This window comes from Scleropages formosus, chromosome 8, assembly GCF_900964775.1.
Source record: "Scleropages formosus chromosome 8, fSclFor1.1, whole genome shotgun sequence".
In the NCBI taxonomy this organism is placed as follows: domain Eukaryota; kingdom Metazoa; phylum Chordata; class Actinopteri; order Osteoglossiformes; family Osteoglossidae; genus Scleropages; species Scleropages formosus.
In genome coordinates this window covers 30,578,887-30,598,971 of record NC_041813.1, presented here as the reverse complement: position 1 = coordinate 30,598,971, position 20,085 = coordinate 30,578,887, and the positions used below count along the sequence as shown (strand labels likewise).

General features: G+C 49.6%; 2 protein-coding genes across 4 annotated transcripts; both read left to right on the top strand.

The window, feature by feature from the left end:
* The first annotated feature begins 4,396 nt into the window (after nt 1-4,396).
* st8sia6 (ST8 alpha-N-acetyl-neuraminide alpha-2,8-sialyltransferase 6) lies at nt 4,397-12,573 on the top strand. 3 transcript variants are annotated; one of them, XM_018764279.2, is made up of 7 exons: nt 4,397-4,871; nt 6,662-6,742; nt 7,097-7,174; nt 8,218-8,362; nt 8,453-8,565; nt 10,512-10,604; nt 10,919-12,573. In XM_018764279.2, the coding sequence occupies exons 1-7, from the start codon at nt 4,792-4,794 to the stop codon at nt 11,385-11,387; spliced, it is 1,059 nt and encodes a 352-aa protein (XP_018619795.1). In that variant the 5' UTR covers nt 4,397-4,791; the 3' UTR covers nt 11,388-12,573. The 3 variants fall into 3 exon arrangements, with proteins under 3 accessions (XP_018619795.1, XP_018619796.1, XP_018619797.1); XM_018764281.2 differs by having other exon boundaries at nt 4,795-6,300; XM_018764280.2 differs by lacking the exon at nt 10,512-10,604.
* A 1,511-nt stretch (nt 12,574-14,084) lies between these two features.
* 42sp43 (P43 5S RNA-binding protein) lies at nt 14,085-18,047 on the top strand. The gene is made up of 9 exons (XM_018764492.2): nt 14,085-14,251; nt 14,837-14,937; nt 15,023-15,119; nt 15,370-15,458; nt 16,152-16,225; nt 16,515-16,595; nt 16,888-17,117; nt 17,354-17,407; nt 17,604-18,047. Exons 1-9 carry the CDS (start codon nt 14,111-14,113, stop codon nt 17,856-17,858), a joined length of 1,122 nt encoding a protein of 373 aa, XP_018620008.2. The 5' UTR covers nt 14,085-14,110; the 3' UTR covers nt 17,859-18,047.
* The last annotated feature ends 2,038 nt before the right edge of the window (nt 18,048-20,085 follow it).

Sequence of the window (20,085 nt, the reverse complement as noted above, 5' to 3'; positions counted from 1 at the left end):
CTCCTTGGCTCTGACTGCAAGCTCCGTGTTCACACCGGACTTGGAACCTCGAGGTTGTTGGTTCTCGCTTTGCCTTCGGCGACATCGTGGGGCACGGCGAGGCGACACGGGCTCCTCCGATGGTCGCAGAGCGGCACGTGACCTCTGCCCCTGTCTGCGGAATGGCAGATGAAGGAAAGGGCATCGACTGACGGTGCTCCCCGTGGGGTTTGTGCTCTTGCTGCGTCACTTTATATGTGTATTTCCACGTGTGGCACCACCCTCTGTTAACATGGTTATAGGGCGATGCCCTGGGTTCCGTAGAAAATAAAATGTTATAACATTCTCCTTTTTTTCCCGGACTCGTTATTTCTCACCTCCCGTCTCTAACCGTTCCCCTCAAACCAAACGCCGATCGGCTTGCGATACAAGACTGACGACGTCGCACATCGGTTATGAGCTTTTTATCACATGTTGGCACAGCTTGAAACAAACTGTTTAAATCGTGAAACTTTATTTAAACAAGTGACCATTATCCCACGCATGGAATAATGGTCACTTGTGCCCCTTTCTCTCGCAGACTTTGTTAATGAGACCCTGTTTGCTAAACTGATTATATCCCTGAGGTGAAGGCCACCGTGTCCCCCGCAGCTCTAATGGTCTGAGAACAATGATGAGGACATAAAAAGCCAAAGAAATACCTCTCCCGGAGATGTGATCCGGGCCCGATCCCTGGCGCGGATGTGATCCCGCCCCCGACGGCTCGGCCATCTAAAAAGCATCGTTCACCCTTTCTGTTCCCCCCATCTCCAGAAGTCATCTCACCGGAAAGGTTCGGACTTCGCCGACAGGTTGTCGGTTCCGTTTCCTGCCGCTGGCCGGTGCCGAAATAGCAAAGAGCAAAAATGGACAACGGGTTACATTTAGCTGATGCTTTTCTCCAAAGCAGCTTACGGTGTTAATCTGCCTACAGGTATTGACCCATTTGCTGGAGCAATTTTGGGGAAGTACCTTGCTTAAGGGTGCTGTAGCTGGAGGGGGATTTGAACCTGCGGCCTTTGGGTCCAAAAGCAGCTGCTCCAGCAGGTAAAGCTCGTCATCGCAGATGGTGATCTTTTTTCGGGTGGGACCCTGAAGGTGCTTTCGGAGTTAAACTCGCTTCCGTCCGGCATCCAGCGCTGTCCGCGTTTATGGTCGCAGGCCGGCTGGATGGTGCCAGATTCGGGTTGCGTCCCCTTGGGCTGTCCTGGTTCCGCTGCTCTTAACCTGCCGTGGATCTTTCTGCAGAGGAAGGTCACAAAGATCAGGGCTGCCTTGCGTCATGTTTCTCAACTCTCCGTTTTTTTCTCCGCACGTGCTCCGCACGCCGTCCCCTCTGTCACGTTCACGGTACGGTTAGGGTTCGAGTCCGTGACCGTGAGTCGCAAACCCCCTTGTGATGCATTGCTTTATTAAAAATCAAGAGGACATAAATAATTAACAAATGTGAAGGGGACGCTGTGCAAGAGGGCTTTGTTACTCATGTTAAAATAAGTAAAGTAGATGAGTAGTAAAACACAGTACAGAATTATAGTGTCATGCTGCGCTATTTTCACTTTCATTAATAAATCACGGCGACAGGTGGTGGTGTCCCAAAGGTGGCGGGTTCGAATCCCACCTCCGACTGCAATGCCCTCGAGCGAGGTGCTTACCCTAATTTGCTCCGGTGAAATTACCTGTACGAACAGGTAAATAAGCGCAGGTACCTTAACGCGGAGAAAAGCGTGAGATGAACCCGCTTTCGTAAATCAGACGGAGCTGCTGACAGACACACCGACTGAGATCATTTTTAACGCGAACCTCCCGAAGCTGCGGATCCGTCCGAACTCGGTTCCCGCGCGAGTCCTCGCGGCTCAGACGGTTGCCACGGAAACGGCGAGTCGCGTCGACGAAACGCGACGGCTTGCGGGTGAAACTCGCTCCCGGTTTCCGTGCCCCGCAGGTGGCTCAGTGATCAGCGCCGTGCCCTCGGCCTCTGAAGGACAAGGGTTTGAATCCCACGTCCTGCTGCAGCACCCTTGATCACGGTACTTGCCCTGAATTCCTTGGGTAAGAGTTCCCCAGCCATCCAAATGGATAAGTCAACGCGTCAGTCAGAACAGCAAATGCGTTTCAGCTGACCAGTGACCCAGAACTGGATCGATCGGGTCCCAGAACTCGTTCTGCTCAGGGGAACGTCACCGTTCATCGAGCAGCGCGCGGCGGTGACGGGAAGCGAGTGCGAGACACCGCGGTAAGGAGCCGCGCGACGGGGCCTACATCGCGCACCCCCCCCCCCGAGCTGCAGGGAGCCTCACACAGGCGCTGACTGTTACGTTAGATCATAAAGTCTCCTTGATCCTGGGCGACTGGGAATTACTGCAGTAATACAACTGTACCGTAGTCATTAATCTCGGTATGCGCTCTCCCTCGGTCGAGGTTGCTGGAATGAAAAGGGGAACGAATCCTTCCTGCGAAACGTACGTGGAACAAGCCAAGGCGGCACCCCCTCCCCCCCCTCCAAGGGCAAGCTCTGGGTCAGAGGGGGGCCGTCTGGGCTTGGGAGGGGTGTCGGGGTAAGCGAGGCCACAGACAATGACTCCTTTTGTGCTTGTGATGTCACATGAGCGGGCACACAGGAAGCACGCCCCCCCCCCATCCCCCGGGCGCCCCGCAAACCCTCGCTGTCCACAAGAGCTGGAGAATCCAGGAACGAAAAACGCCGAGTGCACGCGCGACAATACACATCACTGTGCCGAAGGAACCTCCATCCTCTTTGCAGCTATGTTGCGCTTTTACTGGAGGGAACAGCACTTTCCAGAAACTTCCGAAGATGGGGGAGGGGGTCGTTTGCCGGAAAAAGGAGGGAAATGGCACTGCTGGTACGCGGCTCCCTCCCAGATGCCTGTCGCCACCTGGGGAGCAGAAGCGGATGGAAACGGAAGCTGGGAGCCTAGCAGTTGGAGCTGGTGCCTTTAGCGCTAAAGGTTGCAGGTTCAGATCCCGCTTCTAGCTGCATCGTTCCAGTAAAATTACCCGGCCGCGCAAACGGCCGAACGACCGTGAGCTCGTAACCGTGACCCTAACGTTGTGATTTGCTTTGGAGGAAAGTGTCAGCAAGGCGAATGAATGTAAATGAACACGTTCGTTAAGAAGCGATATTTAAAATGAGAAACAAAAGAATAGATTTTGCAGAGCGCAGATACTGGCAAACCTGCGGCTGTGTTTGTGCTCGAAACGTTCCTGATTTCATCCTTCATGTGTGATGGACACACACACACACACACACACACACACACACAGCAATTTCACATTCATCTTGCATTCCTGACTCATTAGAGTGACAATTCTGTATTTTCCATACTTCCTCACATCGCATCGCGCCTCGTCACCTGCGTTGAAAATGACGTCTTTGGAGGAAAAAAAAGGAAATTTTTTCGAAACGAAACTGTGAGCGCGAAGGAAAGAACGAGGCTCTTCCTCTTTTTGCGCGCAGTCGGTGCCGTTCCTGGAAACGGCTGCGTGGCGCGTCCTGGAGAAGAGTCACGTCCCCCCGGAGCACGACGGCACGCGTGTGTTCGCAGCCCCTTCCGACACGTGGAGGGCGGACGGCACCGCCGTCGGGGAAGACGTGAACCCTGAAAGGCCCTGGGGGTGCGGGGTTCGCGAGCGAGCGTGTGCGGGGGTGGGGGTGGCGGCGGCCGGCGGAAGACAGAAGTGACCAAGGAGTCACAAGGGCCGCTGTGACGCACTCGCGCTCGCCGGTTCCCCGACGCACACCAGGAGCCGAGCGCTCGAAGAGGAACCCGCTCTCTTCTCTTCCGCTACCTGCCATCTGCTCGCCGTCTTTCTCCAAAGACGCCGGCCTGGACGGTATCACTATGAGCATTATTCCCCGTCCCCGTCCCAGTCCCCGGGGCACCTCATCATCGCTCTCATTATCGATCTTATTCCCATTCACCCGAAAGCAAACGTGCAATTCGGTCATCTCTCAGGCGGTTGCCTCGCACCCGAATCCACCCCGAGTGAGAAGCCGCCCTTGTATTAATAGCAGCGAGCAGCGGCAGGCGAACTTGATCCGGGGGAGTAAGTCCACACCGTAAGAACTTGGCTGCGCTCCGGAGTGTGTGGAGATCTGGAGATCCCATTGGCCGATAGCCCCCTGCCCCGAACCTCACATTTCCCTCAAAGGGCGAGGCCCTCCGGACACACGCGCACACACACGCACACACACACACACACACACACGGGCGCGCGCGCAGTGGAGAGAGTAGCCGTGTGCTAATTCGGTGCCAGGCACTCGTGTTACTGCCTGTTCTTTATAGAGGCAGGGAGGGAGGGAGGGAGGGAGTAAGGGGGGGTCAGGAGGCGGCTGTTACTATAGCGGAGGGAGGAGGGACGCAGACGCACATAGGAGAGCGGGGACTGAGGGGGGAGGGCTGAAGAAAGCGCTGGTAAGAACCACAGAGCGGGTGTGCGATCTGAAGTTTTTGAGAACCAAGCCAAGTCACAGAGGGAGGGGTTCGGCTGCCCCGAGTGGAAGGAAAAGGCAGGCGGACGGGCAGCGGGAGGGGAAGAAAAAAGTAAAGGGAGAGTAGAAGGAGAGTGAAGAAGACGGGTAGCCGGAGGAAGAAGAGGGAGGCTTTCTGAGACAGCAAGGAGAGGAGGGGAGAGCATGTAGGAGCGCAGCTGCGAGCGGGTTCCCGGGCCACGAGGAAAGGAATCACCGAGACCCCACCCCCCCGAAGAACAGGCCACGAGGGGCTGAGCGAAGGCCACCCCCAAGGTGGGGCGATGAGAAGATGTTACCTCCTCATGTTCTGCCTGCTGGTCTTGACCACTGTCATGCTCATCGTGTACTTGGTGGGTTTCAGGTGAGTCGGATCGCGCCCCGGCATCGCGGGGGGTCACTTCTCATCCCGCAGGAGGGGTGGGGGGTCGACAGGGGGCTGCCCCTTTCGAGAGCTTTTAAAATTCTGGTATGGTTGTGGTATGAAGATCGAAGAACATTTGCATCGACTAGGATGATTAACTCTTCTTTTTCTTTTTCTTTCTTTCTTTCTTTCTTTCTTTCTTTCTTTCTTTCTTTCACTCTTGTCAACGTTGACAAAGCAAAGATGCTGCTTCCCAGGCGCATTCCAGCGCTTCCTGTCATGACGTTCACTGTAGTCTCACACGTTTTCAAAGCCATCGGTTTTTTTCGGTAGCACACGCTCCGAAGCTTTGGTCGAGTTCAGGTGGGAAAGGGGGTGCGATGTGGCGCAGAAGAGCGAAACGCGGTGAAACAGCATCCAGCCGCTGATGATTTCAGAGAGAAAAAGTGGGAAGAAAGTAATTGCTGTTAATTATATTTTGGAAACCCCAGTCAGACGTACGTGTGTTTTGAGGAGAACACGCCCTTTGTTGTTTTGCCAGCAATACCTCCTCAATGGGATGTCCGCCATGTGCCATTATTATAGGATTTCCTATTTGGAGAATCACCGGTGATTTTGGTTTTCAGTAAATCCCGTCAAATTGGGTGTGGTGGGGAGACGGCGCGTTAAAATGACCGTCTCAGATGGAACTTGCTACACATTTTGACCGTTTCATCATTTCAACGTCACGAAAGTTTGAATTGGATTGATTGTTACTGTTGAAAAATTTCCTTTGAAAGCACATCTGTGCCAAATAGTCGTCCGGGCGAAGGCTCTTTCTCCACATTCTACACATTTCGACAAAATGCGCTTAATATTCAAACATGCTGTTGGAGGCCAGATGAACAGCGTTCGCTTGCGGTTTAATCGTGGCCATCAGCATGTCAATGGTTTATTTTAATTTTTTAGATGCACAGAGAGCAGACCACGCTAACTCCAAAATGACAACAACATGAATTACGGAAAGAAATGCATCAAATAAAAGCCACGCAGCAATTAAATAAAGAGCAAGAAGTCATTTTCTTTACATCCTCTCATACGAGCGGCGTATCTGATGCGATCTTCGATATCAGGGACTTAAACAACCACAGGCTTCAAGCACAAGTGAGGAAGCCTTACGAGACGCTTGGCCTTCATCTTACAACTGTCCTGGTGTCACAACGGAAGGAAGCCGTCGGACCCAAGCGCGGAGCGTAGGGTTTCAAAAGGGGACTCCAAAAAAGCGTGGTCACAAGACAATCCAAGGGTCACCGATGTACAAACGTAACCAGAGGGACAATCCGAAAGCCGTAAACCGTGAGACGAGCAGGAGATCGTGGAAACCGTGAGGTCCAGAGAATAAAGGAAAAGGAGACGGAGAACAGGGTTGAGGACGGGAGGATCGGGAAAGGTAAGGGTTCAGGAAGCACACACTAGGGCGACGATCAAGGCTGAAGAAGGTTCCGCGTCTGAGTGAGCTCCGGACCGCCCTTTTATGCGGTCGTCCCCTGATCCGCCGCAGGTGACCCTCGTTGCGCCGAGGAGGGCGTGACAGTAACTCGTCCATCGAGGAGCACAGTGTGGTCCCGCAAGGGGAAGAATATCGAATATGAATGAATAGCTTGTATGGAGGGACACTCCTATATCGCTCAGTAACTGGACCGCTATGACCAAGGGGACAAAAAGCAGAAAGGGGAACCTGGGCTTAGCATGGTTGGTTTTTCTGTAGGTTGTCCTCACACTTTTATAACCTTTCACCTCTACCGCAACAGCAAAGTCAAAGCACGCGGACCCGCCCAAGAAGGTCCGAAGAGGCCCGAGCCTGAGGAATCGGAGATGTGCCAAGAGTGCAGGTGGGCGCAGACACACTCGATTCAGGGACCAGAAACCTCTGGGATTTTCATCAGTTTGCTGGGGCAAGCAAGGATACTCCAATGTGTAGGTGTACCAGAGTTCAGTTGAGTGTACCTAGCACTTCTACCAGTAGACCGTAGTTGAGGGGTTCGTGACGGGCATCATGGAACAGTATGGTTGAGCTGGAGCTCATCTTTCAGAGGTTCAGATGGCCATTACTTCATACATATTGTATTCAGAACAGGCAAAACTCTATGGTTTATTCCTTCCTATTTTAATGCAAAGTTTTGCTGATGTGAGTCAACTGTATCTCTATGTCCCACCTCCTTCTGTCTTGGTTCATGTACTTGAAGGGAGAAGACCATCAAGAAGTTGATGACACTTTATTCCCCAACCTGGAAGAAGCAGGAGGCTAATCTCCATCAGTTCAGGTAAAGAGAGCCTGAAGCTGGCAACAATGTTGGGCCTCAGTTCAGTGGCACTTCGGAGCTATGATGACGTGAAGACGACTTTGAGTCTTCTGGCCTTCCGGAAGAGGATGCCTGTACAACCATTGGAAGCAGCCAAGGGTTGGATCAAGTGCTGTGGATTTGTGCAAGGTTTCACAGTATGGTTTGCAAAGAGTGCTGCTCCACATAGGCAGGTAAAGGAACCTGAAAACAGGGTCATGGAACAAGTCCTCGGCGATGGACGGGGAACTCTGGTCGCTTACATGAGCAGTATGCAGATTTATGACTTCAAGCGGTGGTTGATTTACACCTGGATCAGATATGTTTCATTAGTTTAGCAAGGCGTCGTGCCATGAACTTGAACAAGTCTGGAATAGTGTGATAACTACGCTAATGAGCCTGTGATTTTTGACATTTTGAAAAAGAACTGGTTCGCGGAAACGTCAGTGAGCTTTCGCTGTCTTTTATGGCGGCTCCATCAGCTTTGAAATCAGCCGCAAGTGGCTATTCTCGGGGTAAACTGTTTAGCAAGTGAACAACGCACGTCGGAGAAAGGAAATTTTGCAAAGTGGCAGTTTAAAATGGCTCTTCGAGCATCGAGCACAGTCTATTTTTACGCATGATGAATGATAATTGTGAGTTCTTAAAACCTGTGCTCTGGATAACCCAACAAGAGACGGCATTTTCTTCCCCAGAGACAAAAGACTAACCGGCCCTGACCCTCTTCCCTTGTCAGCAAAGGCTGCTCAAGTGCTGCATTTAAAACAGGCAGAAGATAAGAATAAATCCAGAGAGTATCTATTAATACAGTCGGGAACATTGTTATTGGTGGGAATCCTTGACTCTGGCATAATTCTGAAAAGCTTCTATATATGAAAGCTCAAGTCTGTAGCTCATCTCAAGCGGTTCGCCCCCTACAAAGGCTGTGTCTTTGGAGCGTTCCGCAACGTTGATCATGTGGTAGAGTGATGCTGCTTGAAATGGACGGCAGAACTTCACATCGTAACAAAGGCTTTCCGTTCCAGGTCTCAGCTGCAGAGCAAATGCAATGGAATCTCCAGTGCCGTTATCACGCAGGAAAACACTCCGGTGGGGTCAAAGGTCATATACGACGGAGAGAAAAGAAAGCCCCTCCAAGTGACCCCCAAACTGTTCAGCACATTTGTGAAGGTACGTCGCGACCCTTACGGGATCCATATACAGTACCCGTTATATCTTTATGCGAGTGTCGAGAGGACGCACTAAGTATGTGCCCTGTAGGAGGCGCCCTTTAGGAATCACACTTCGGAGACGTGTGCGGTGGTGGGGAACAGCGGCATTCTTTCCAACAGCAGCTGCGGAGATGAGATCAACTCTGCTCAGTTTGTGATCAGGTACGTGAGCCTTCCATCGCACACGCACTAACAGAAATTTATCGTAAGCTGACAGGAAGTTAAGGATTTAACTCGTTCCAAGAAATGATAAAGTGAGACATTCACTCAGCAATGAGATAAAACAGAAATGTTTTTTTACCACCGGACAAGATATTCTCTTTCTTCCTCTGAATGCTGAGGTTTGGGGTTTACGTGTGAAAGTCTTCCATTTCTCAGGGTTTATCCACGCTAAAGGACTTTTAACACTGATCTTTCGGACCATAAATATACAGTGGCACTGAGATCAGTAGCGTTGTGTCATCGGTGTGTCTTCTGGCCATTCACGTTGCTCCAGACTTGACATGATGACAAAGAGGTTCCTCATTTTACTGTGCAAAAAAGTTCATAACCACAGCCTCACTTCCCACCCAGTGAGCATTAGATACACTGAGTAGTAGGAGACATGGAAAGTCTGACTCAGCTCAGAGACAAAGAGATGTGGCCTCTGGGTATTTGAGTTTTCAGCCTTCAGCTGACTTTTTAGGAGTAGTATTACATGAACACACATTAAATCATACACATGTGTGCACTGTAACCCTGATGGATGGATGGATGGATGGATGGATGGATGGACGGATGGATGGATGGACGGACGATTGGATGGACGGATGGATGGATGGATGGATGGACGGATGGATGGTTGGATGGACGGATGGATGGATGGATGGATGGATGGACGATTGGATGGACGGACGGATGGATGGATGGATGGATGGATGGTTGGATGGACGGACGATTGGATGGACGGACGGATGGATGGATGGATGGGTTGGTGGATCTGGTCACAGCAGAATTGTTTAAGAAGCCAACTACTTTTCTGTTATTTCCTTTCATGAATGGCCGGGAGAATTTCGGGTTTAGCTCATTTTCTACTACCCCACATGCAGACCCCTCTTCGGTTCCTGGGTTTAATCTGCTCCTTTCACCGGCCCCTCCCTCTGAGGGTACTATGTTCCACTCCCTTCTGAGACATGTCATCCAGATTCTCAGTGTGTGCCGGCCTCACCTGTTCACATCAGCTCTCATGTCATTTCTTTGCCTGCCGCTCTCTTCCTCCTGCTTCCTCATTCTGTAGGATTAGACACAAACCAGTTGAGATATTTTACACACCCTTTTGATCCCAAGAGGTTTATGATTCCTTTCACACAAGCTGTTCTAGTGAAATACTTGCATAAGATGCAATGCATAAAAACAGCGAACCGCACGAACAGAAGGTGCTACTTTTTAATGACACTTGCTGCTCTGAGACGCTATATGAAGCTACATGGATGGCCCTGATGGGCTCGATGGCAGAGAGCGCGGAGCTCTGCTCACTATCAGATGAGTGCCAGGTGTTCCTCCTGCCAGCAAAGACCTCGTGTCGACTTTGGCTCGATCCCCAGAAAGAGCTGGCAGCCAGGAGTCCACGGCCCCCAAAGCAACACGCGCTGCAGCGTCACATCAAGCTGAAAAGATTAATAACTTCCATGTAAAGCAAAATTCACCGGGAAGCGTGAATGGACTTATTTTCTTTTAAAGTATCTCCAGTGGCTCACATACTTTGTGAAATATTTCTCTTTCTATGAAATACCAGTACACGTGTATGATATTTTAATACGTAGCTTAGCCCGAGAGTACACGTAACTTGGAACTCAACCACGCCCCATGCTACTAAATTGCAACAGTGATAAAATAACTTCTAAGACGGCAAAAGTAACAGTATAAAATGACAAAGTAATTATCCATACGTCTGTGCGCCCGTTAACCCATGCGGCCGTCCATCTCTCTGTCCATCTCACCATTATGAGTCGAAGCTCGAGCAGTGCAGGGTCAAGGTGGGCAGGATCCTATGACATAAGTAAGTGGAACAAGAGTGTCAGAGCGTCACTGTCGCACAGCTAATGTGACTCTTTCATGCTCTGTCCCAGATGTAACCTCCCTCCTCTGGACAGCAGCTATGAAAACGATGTTGGCAACAAGACAAACCTGGTGACGGCTAATCCCAGCATCCTCGTGGAGAAGTGAGTCCGGAGTCCCAAAGCCGGTCGCCTACATTTAGGAGAAGGAATCTGAGCCCTCTCAATCTTGGTGGCCAGCCACTCAGATACATCATAGCCGACTTCGTAGCCCGTCAGCTCGGCATAAGTTTCGTCTTCATTTAAGAAAATCATGCTCGTTCGAACATCGTGAGTTGGAAATATGTCGTAAGATGTCACGTGTGGGAATGTGTGGGAACGTACGCTGATGTGTCCCCTGGACAATACCCCGAGACCCCTGTCATGCTCGCTCTCTCTCAGCTGACCACATCCCAACCCGCCCCTTTCTTTCCCGCCAGATTTAACGGCCTGACGGAGCAGCGGCGGCCCTTTGCGGAGAGCCTGGTCCGCTACGGCGACTCCCTGCTGCTGCTGCCTGCCTTCTCCTACTGGCACAACACAGCCGTCTCTCTGCGGGCCGTGTACACCCTGCAGGACTTCGACGGCTCAGCCCGGCCCATCTTCCTGAACCCTGAGTACCTGCGGGGCCTCACGTGGTTCTGGAGGGCGCGGGGCCTGAAAGCGATGCGTCTCAGCACAGGCCTCATCGTGGCCAGCCTTGCGTCAGAACTGTGCGCTAACGTGCACCTCTACGGCTTCTGGCCCTTCCCCTGGCACCCGCACGGCGGGGGGCCGCTCACCAACCACTACTACGACAACCGGCAGAGCAAGAAGAAGGTTCACAACATGCCGGACGAGTTCGTCCATCTGCTCCGCCTCCACAACCAGGGCGTAGTCAAGCTTCACCTGGGTAAATGCGAGCCGTAGGCCAGGCGGGCCAATCCACGGCCCTCGCTGCACGGCGCCGGGCATCTCAACCAGGCTGCGGGAGCTGAAGCCCTTGTCCAAGCTGGTATTCGCGCTCTGACATGAGGGCCACGTCCTGTGAGACTGTCCAACCGTCCTGTTCGGGAGAGAAAATCTCACACGGATCCAGAGCCGGAAAATGGAAAAAGCGGCGGCTAATTCGGAGCGCCGCCGCTTACGCGGATCGCACGCGACGGGAGGAGATAGGCAGCCTCGTCTCGTACAACGTGCGGCTCGAGAGCAGAGCTAACCTCACTTAGACGTTTTGCACTCGGCTGTAGACTAAACACAAATGACAGATGTGAGACGCTGACGCAGGTATCCTACTGGATCTTCTTCAACGTGCACCATCTGGAATCTGGATTTTATTTTATTTAAGTTAACGCATTTTCCAATTTTGAATTTTTACAGCCGTGGTATCGGTGCGCTCGAGGCGGAGAGTTCCGTTAGGGCTGGTTTTTTGGAAATTCTGCACATCGGTGTCACGGCACGAAGGCGCCGCGCGAGCGCCGTGCTTCTTCGGAATCAGCCGGTCACGTAAACAATGGATTTTGGGCAGATTTCCTCTCCGAGCGAACGGGCTTTGTGCTTCTTCTTCACTGTTAACGCACAACAGCGGGATCCCTTCAAAAACATGAGGCGCTGTGCAAAATCCCACGCTAAACCTCGACCGCTCTTGTTATGACCGTTGTAGTTCTGCAATGGGTCTGAGGAACCCAACCCAGAGGTCGGAGAAGCCTGCTGAAGGTTTCGGGTCGGGTTCCTCGGATCCAAGGCAGAAGCGCAACGGTCACAAGAAGACTGCATGGTTTACACCGAATGGAACGTATGAACAATGTGCACTCGTTGCATATTGAACGTTTTGGGAAATCCAGCCGGCAGCTCCTTGCCTCCCCTGCTCTCTCGATACCGAATGTACTGTGTGTCTTAACATGGACGTGGATACTTTGAAAATATAACGCAAATACATATTTAAAATACAGACACCCCTCGACTTACGCAAATAGACCGTCCTTCAATTCCTTGCGCAAGTCGAAATGTACGTGTATCAGATTCCCCCCCATTGCAGAGCCCAGCCTCCTAATTTCCTTTGCATTTGTTGCAAACAAGGGAATCAAAAAATTACACAATATAATTCTCTAGTAAATGTCAGACATATTAAATACTGTAATAAAACACAAGCCTAGTCAATGAAACAAATTTTTACATTTCAAAGCATAAATTTAATTAAAAAAATACACTTCATGGTCGGTACGGTATTGTACTGTGTTCTTACCTTATTATATCTAGTAGTATGCTGAAACACAAGAGGATGCTGTTGTTGTGTAATTAATAATTTTTCCATCTCGATTATTACACCTTGACGTTTCTTCATTATTTTTGTATTTTTCATGCTAGTTGTTCCAAAGTTTCACGCTCTCCTTCACGTGCAGCATCCCTTCACTATTCACTGTATAGGTGGCACAACGAGTAGGGCTGCTGTGTGACAGTGCCCAGGTGGTCAGAGGATGTGGGTTCGATCTCCACTCAGTTTGTGTGGAGTTTGGATGTTCTCTGGGTGCTCTGGTTTCCTCCCACAGTCCAAGGACATGCTGGTCAGGTTCACCCATAGTGTGTGTGTGTTCCACTGGATGAGTGACCCACTGTAATACAGCTAAACCTGGCTCCTGCGCTATACTGTAGAGCATAATCTTTGTCCAGCTTCGTACTTCCTTATTATTTTCAATTTCATCTCCAAATCGATTGCTGTACGCTTGCCGGAAGGTTCTCATTTTTCCTCAAGCGCACGTTTACCAGCGGACGATGAAAAAGGTAGAAAACATGCGAAAAAAGCGCTACGCTGACGAGAGGAGATGCGCTCAAAACTCGAGAACTGGGAATATGCGGCTTCCGGCCTTGTCTGTCTGGTAGAATAAAGGCGCAATCCGTAAATAATGTGTATGCCAGGAATTTCTGACGTAAATCCGCATTTACTTAAATCGAATTTATGTACGTAGAGGGGTGTCTGTATACATTTTAAAAAGAAAAACACTACTCATAGGAACTAAGTGCCAAACAAGACATTTCAGTGCCTGGTTCTAACGGTCAGAAAAAACGTGTTTCTTTGGCCAGGTTGAGTTTTCCGAGTTGCCTTCACCTCTTTGAGGTTCACCTCTTTCAGGCAATATTTAGGAATAAATTCATTAATCCGCTGGGAGTGGACAAATTATTCCATTCTCACGCAGCTCAACAAGTGCTGAATGTTTCACGATGTTTGTACTGTAAGCAAAGAAAAAAGCCATAAATAAAAGTTTATTTTTGCCCTCATTTTATTGTGAGTCTTTACCATTTCACATGACTCAGCCATTTATGTAGAAACTGAAATCACTTGCAGTGATTAAATCAATAATCTGAAGGCTGTGTTGCGGCGTCACAGTCACTCAATCCAAAGTTAAAATATGGGAAAGTGTAACATGTTTGGTGTTAGACAAGGTTCAGCTAAGCAGCTTTTGGAGAAAAACCCTAAATAAAGTGACTAAAGTGCTCGTCTGGGTCGTTCAGCTAATCTGGGTGCGATACAGCTGGCGGTTGTTGGTTTAGGCAAATTCTGGGCCTGTTGTGAAGGTATAAGAGGCTCAAGGAAGGGGAGGTGATCCCTCTAAAAGGCGATCCCTCTAGAAGGCTTCCTGGGACAGACTATTGAGATGTTGATGAACAGTGTGGTGCACAGTGGGGAGGATGCTGTCCCACCTGTGCAGATCTTCAGATGCCCCCACGAAGGATGTGGAGCCACGTTCAGCAGGGAGCGGCGCTTGAGGGAACACCAGAACACCCATACTGGGGAGGTAATGAACTTGGTTACTCCTTCAGTGCTGTGGTAACACAAGAAATGTATTTTTTTTTTTTTTTTTTTTGAATGAAAGTTCATTTTAGTCACATTATGAAGGGGTGATGAGGTGCTTCATTAAAACACCATTATTAATGCTTCTTTTACAAGCTGCTTCTTAAGCCCCTCCTCCTATTGGTGCAAGGTAGTGAATTTTTCCAGTAAAACCACCCAGCTATGGAAATGGGTGACTTAATGGTGTGACTTGTAGTGTTGTGTAACTGTAAATGGGGGGGGGGACAGACTTGCTTTTGGATACCATGGTTGCAGGTTTTTGTTCCCAGCTGTAGTATCCTTGAGTGAGGTCTTTATGCTAAATTGCTCCAGTAATGGCTCCGCTTTGTTAAATGTGTAAATGAATCTAGGTGACACGGTTGCATGCAATAGAGAAAAGTTAAAGTATTTAAATATTCAATATGCTAATTTGGAGGAAATTTGCATAATGACCACTCGGGGAACTGATCACGAACGGGTGGTTTGTGGCAATGAACCCCTGTTTGGAGGGGGAAAAAGCCCTGCAGTGTTAAGGCCCTGTGTCCTGCAGCGACCCCTGCAATGCCCTGAGCCCGGCTGCCACCGCAAATACTTCAGGAAGTCGCACCTGAGCCGCCACCAAGTGCGTCACACGGGGCAGAAGAGCTTCAGGTGAGCGCTTCCCCTCCGAACGCTAGTATGTCGTTTCGCGCTGGAAGTCGCGCTCGGCCCCGACTCGCTCGCGCTTCTTCTGCAGATGCACGGTCGCGAGCTGCGGCGGGAGCTTCTACGCGCCGGACAAGCTGAAGAGGCACGTGCGGTATGCGCACGGCGACAAGGACGCGTCTTTCCAGGTCTGTCCACTAGGGGGTGCCGGAGCTCTGTTTTCACGTGGCCCGTTTCCCGCCAGCAGGCAGTAACGCGGGATGAGGACTCATCGGTGATCGTGACGGGCTTTGTCATCTGATAGACTTGCACATACCGCCTCTGGCTGTAAACTGGGAAATTAACTGTTAAAACTAATTTAAAGGATGAAATTGTCATTAGGAAGTGATATGTGCTCCTGACCCCCCAACATCATTACCTGTTTTAATGTCTCTTCAGTGCCATTTCCCAGACTGCACCATGATGTTCCGGAAGCGTAAGGCGTACAAGAGTCACCTGATTGCACATGGCATCGCTCCAGTTTTTAAGTACGTGTGAGCAGCAGCTTCTGCCATACTTTGTTCTGGAGCATTCTCTCCCACAACCGTCTCTTGGTTTTCAGTACAAGTTGCATAAAAGTCTGCAAGCCCTTCAGAAAGGACTGTTATGCATGATGTAGACAGAGCTTTCACTTGTAGCAGAACAGATCCTGGTGTGAAGTTTGACATGGAACAGATTTGCTAATAAGGAAGCATTAGTGAGGCTGTTAATCCAGCTGTGTTCCATCAGTGGGGAAGTTGAAAGGGTTGCTGCAGCTTGTCTGCTCAGGAAGTGCTGTTGCCAGCATTAGCTGGTCATCAGTCCCCCCCGATGGTTGCATGGTTTCACTGTCCCGGTGACAAGGGGCCATGTGTGCCGCAAGGCCTCTACCCTCCAGGCAGTGCTTGATCCCTTGGATGAGTGGCTGCTTTCTCACGTTCTCTCATAGTGAGATCAGTCTTGACATCCATGTGTGTGAAGAGGATATTAAGCTGGACTCCAACTTGCCTTTGCCCTGCTTGTTTGAACATGGTTGCTTTGTAGGATTAATCCTTATGCGGTCAGTGACGAGGTTAAGAATAAGAGCCTCACTTCTGACTCCTGTGTTGGTGACCAAATTAGGACAGCAGTCATGGTTTGGTAGCCAAGCTTTTGCATGCTTTGCTCTACATGTGTACAACATACTGAGCCACCTTCTCCAGGTGTAAGGCCGATGGCTGTGCAGCCACGTTTGAGACCTCCTCTGCCTGCAGAGCACATGGAAAGACTCATACAGGTGAGACCTAGGTGGGGTTTGCCTGCCCCTGAACACTAGGGACTTGATTTCAACTGGAATGTTGAGTACCGTACTTGGATGCAATGCCACTTGGCCTGAACTACTATGAATCTTCAGGAAGCTCTGAAATGCTACCCACAAGCATGGGTAAGAGGGTGGATGTGCTTTGTCTGATTTCTTGTACATAAGAGGGGCTAAAACTATGGATGGTATCAACTTTGTACAGCATATGTGACCCCATATCCAGTGCTGGGATATTCCTGACCATTGTCCTCAAACCCTCTTCTAGGGTACAGTTGCCCACAGCCAGACTGCCAGATAGTGACAGACACCTGGGGGAAGATGTGCAAACACTTGCAGGAGCACACAGGTGAGGCAGTTTGGCATGGCATCTACCAGCTTGTATACCTCTAGCTCCCATAACTGCTGGCAAAATATAAAAGATTTGGAAGGCTACACATGTCTGCAGTTTCAATTCTGAAAATGTTAATTAAGCTGAAATGGGACACAGGGTTGGATCTGGCAGGTATGTAAAGCATACTTTTATATAGATGCTTGAACCTGATGGCCTCTTCCTGTAGAGGGGTTGGTTTGATTCCATCCTCTGCTTCCTGATTCATCTTCAGTGATGGGGATTAATCACAATAAGCGTCCTCTTTCAGTTACATACACCTGTAAGGAATGCCAGAAGAGCTTCGGGAAACGTGGTGCACTACGGCGCCACAAGCGCAGTCATGGTTTGCAGAAGCCGGTGCTCCGCTGCACCAGCCCAGACTGCAAGGCCTACTTCACCACCACCTTCAATCTGCAGCACCACATCCGCAAGGTCCACCTGCAGCTGCTAAAGTACCCTTGCAATTATCCAGAGTGTTCGCGTGCCTTTGCCATGCGTGTGAGTACACTCGTAGGTGTCACCACCCCGGTCATGGTCTGCTTGCAATGATGGCCAAGGTGTAATCTTCCTTTAGTTGATCATGATCTCATTCCATTGTCCCTCAGTGATAAGATGAATGTCTCAACTGCTTCAAGTAGTGAGTGAATGGCATGAGCAACAAAGTTCTCTCAAAGCTCTAATTTGTCACAAATTTGGATGCATAATATACTAAAACATCTGGTCTGATCCTCCAGGAGAGCTTGAATAGGCACCTTTTGCACCATGACCCTAGTAGCTACAAACTGAAGGTAGGTTGAACAGTAATTCCAGAGTCCTATAAGGTAAAGGACTCTTGCTGGCTTATAAAAGCAGCAGTAAGTGAAATTGATTATCCCAACTGGTTTAATGGTAAAACCTGTGCAATAGAGTAAATGTGGAATCCCTGGGTCCAGGATTCTGGGAATGCAGGGAAGGATCATAACTGGAGTCTGTTTGCTTCCACAGAGGCAGCGGAGGGTCAACAAGAGCTGGCGGAAGCGTCTGGAAAGACACAAGCAATGGCCCTTGGTGGAGGATGACCTGAGCAACTTATTTGCCTTGCGCATGCGGCTACCACGCTGCCTGATGCTGGAAGCCAACTTGACGAGGCTCTTCAATGAGCGTCTGATTCCACACCCCGTGGAGCCTGAGGTCAACCTGCGTGACCTTTTCAACCTGAAGCCAGACCATGCACTGGATGCAACCCAGCCCTCATTTTAAACTCAACAGGGCAGAAGTCATTCAGCTTCTGAGTCTAAAACATGGCAGTGCCTTTTGATTGAAAATGATTTTTAGTTAAATTCACTAGAGAATTGAATTTGCAGCTGTGGTTTATAGCTGAGCTTTATTTTTGACATGCTTCCATTTGTTGGATGACCCCAATAAAGAATTACCTCCGGTACTGGTAAACATTCTCCATACATAATGTTGGGCAGCTGTTCCTGCATCAGCTGAGACAGTTTTTACTCTTGCATTACTCAGGGTTACCTGGCACATTGAGATGTGCATCATGTTGCCTTGCTGCACTTGCTTTCCTACATCCATGGTCTTGAATCAAATTGGCAAATACTTCAATCTTATTCTGCAGTCACTTCAAATTGCTGCATTGGCTTCTGGTTACATGGAGTAGATACAAAATCCTAATATGTACCTATAAAGCAATACATGGCATTGTTCCATTTTACTGCTGAGAGACTTTGATACTACATGGTCTTTGTTCATGGGATGCAGGTTACCTTCAAGTACCTATGACCAATAACTGCAGGAGGCTGTCCCTTTAGCCATAGAATACCTAAATGGGTATTTCTCCAGTTACTGTCAAATGCTGTCTTGACCTTGGACTCAATTTAGATGTTGAGTGTTACATTGCAAAATATAATTCCACTTGGCTTTTCTCCCACTTCTATCAAAAGAGAAGCAAGTTAAGTGTTCTTGATTTACAATAAGACCTGACAAAGCTGGGTGTTACATAAACACCCTAGGATACTTGAAACATGCCAAACTAAGCTGCTATACAAACTTAATTTGGCACATTTCAAGTATCTTTCCAAAATCTTTTCAGTGGGGCTGTGACACGCCAAGTGTTACTGCACCCAGCAGCAACACCTAGAAATATCCCTATACAACTTGACTGCTTTCACTTTTTTGACCTTAATACATTTTAGTACACTCAGCTCAGGTGCCAGTTGTGGGGGTCTTTTATACATACTCCTCTACATCCAGGACTTGCATGTATATGGTTAAAGAACTGTAAGCTCTTCCTCAGGTGAAGTTTACACTAGTATTTTGGCCTGACCGACAGCAACTGGTATTTGTTTACACGTGAGTTTGGAGGCTTGGAAAAATCCAGTAGCATCCACAGCACGTAAACAGTTGTAAATTGTTTAGGTAATATAACGGAGACTTGTAGTCTCCAGGGGTGTATTAAGAATTTGGGAGTGAGGGACGGCAGGATGGGGTGGGGGGGTGTCTCTTTGCATAGACATACGCGTTGCGGAACCTGAAGGAGGTGTCTGGTGGGGAATACGCTCTTGGAAATGCACCAAGATTCGGGTTGTCGCCCTTCTTTAGATTCCAACTCCACCGCCTTTGCCCCCTTTTGTTTATTGCCTCACTGTTTCATCATTTACAAGAAACGAGACCTTTTTCTCGGTCATTAGCACTTTGCGCTCAGGTGCAAATCACTTGCGACAGCATGGGTCCTCCGGGCCCACCTCACGCTCGGCTCCTCCGTGAAAATATTTACAGTATGTTCTGTTTTGGAATATTAAAATTCTCGAGAGTGCCGAAGGAAAGGAGCGCCTCTGTGCCGTGCCTCTTGAGCCGGCCGTCTCCGTGGCGACGCCTCCACCTCGCGGGCTGGCGAAACCTGCAAGGGGTCATCGAATGATGCGATTTTTACGTTCTTCGCTCCTACCGATAGTCCTCGGCATGGTTTGGCGCCGTGACGGACATCTGCGTCGCACGTCTTCCCATTTCACTCGGAAAATGCGCGAACCCATTAGTAAGACGAGGCAGTTTTAGCTCAGAGGGTGTGATCTGGAGGTCATTTACATTTTTATTGTACTGCTGGAGCTTCCATTGAGCTGCAGGGTAAAAGGCCTCACCTGAAAAAAATTAATTACCACCCTGCTATGTATCCATAGAGTACTGAGATGGACAATCAAATAGAGTGACAGGTCGAGAGAGGGCACATTGACTTTGCGGTAATTTCTTGCATCATTCATGCACGCAGATGGGGTTGGGGGGAGTGGGGAGCGATTGCTTTCGGGTTGTGTTCTTCGTTGTGACCCTTGAACATACTTTGTATGGGACTACTAAGATGCTCTGGACGAGTTGTGCTGCGTTCCGACTGTGGGCTCCTTGAAGGTGAGGACAGAGCGCGGGGCGTCTTCTCCTCCTTCTCGCACTTTTCGTATTTTCAGCATCTTTGTGTGTCTGAACACTT

What these genes read in the sequence shown, in the direction of transcription:
- st8sia6 (XM_018764279.2), top strand. Translation starts at nt 4,792, where the DNA reads ATGAGAAGATGTTACCTCCTCATGTTCTGCCTGCTGGTCTTGACCACT. An exon ending in GCTAATCTCCATCAGTTCAG is followed by an intron (nt 7,175 to 8,217) that starts GTAAAGAGAGCC and finishes TTTCCGTTCCAG; the next exon opens with GTCTCAGCTGCAGAGCAAAT. An exon ending in CCCAGCATCCTCGTGGAGAA is followed by an intron (nt 10,605 to 10,918) that starts GTGAGTCCGGAG and finishes CTTTCCCGCCAG; the next exon opens with ATTTAACGGCCTGACGGAGC.
- 42sp43 (XM_018764492.2), top strand. Translation starts at nt 14,111, where the DNA reads ATGTTGATGAACAGTGTGGTGCACAGTGGGGAGGATGCTGTCCCACCT. An exon ending in AGAACACCCATACTGGGGAG is followed by an intron (nt 14,252 to 14,836) that starts GTAATGAACTTG and finishes TGTGTCCTGCAG; the next exon opens with CGACCCCTGCAATGCCCTGA. An exon ending in GGCATCGCTCCAGTTTTTAA is followed by an intron (nt 15,459 to 16,151) that starts GTACGTGTGAGC and finishes CACCTTCTCCAG; the next exon opens with GTGTAAGGCCGATGGCTGTG.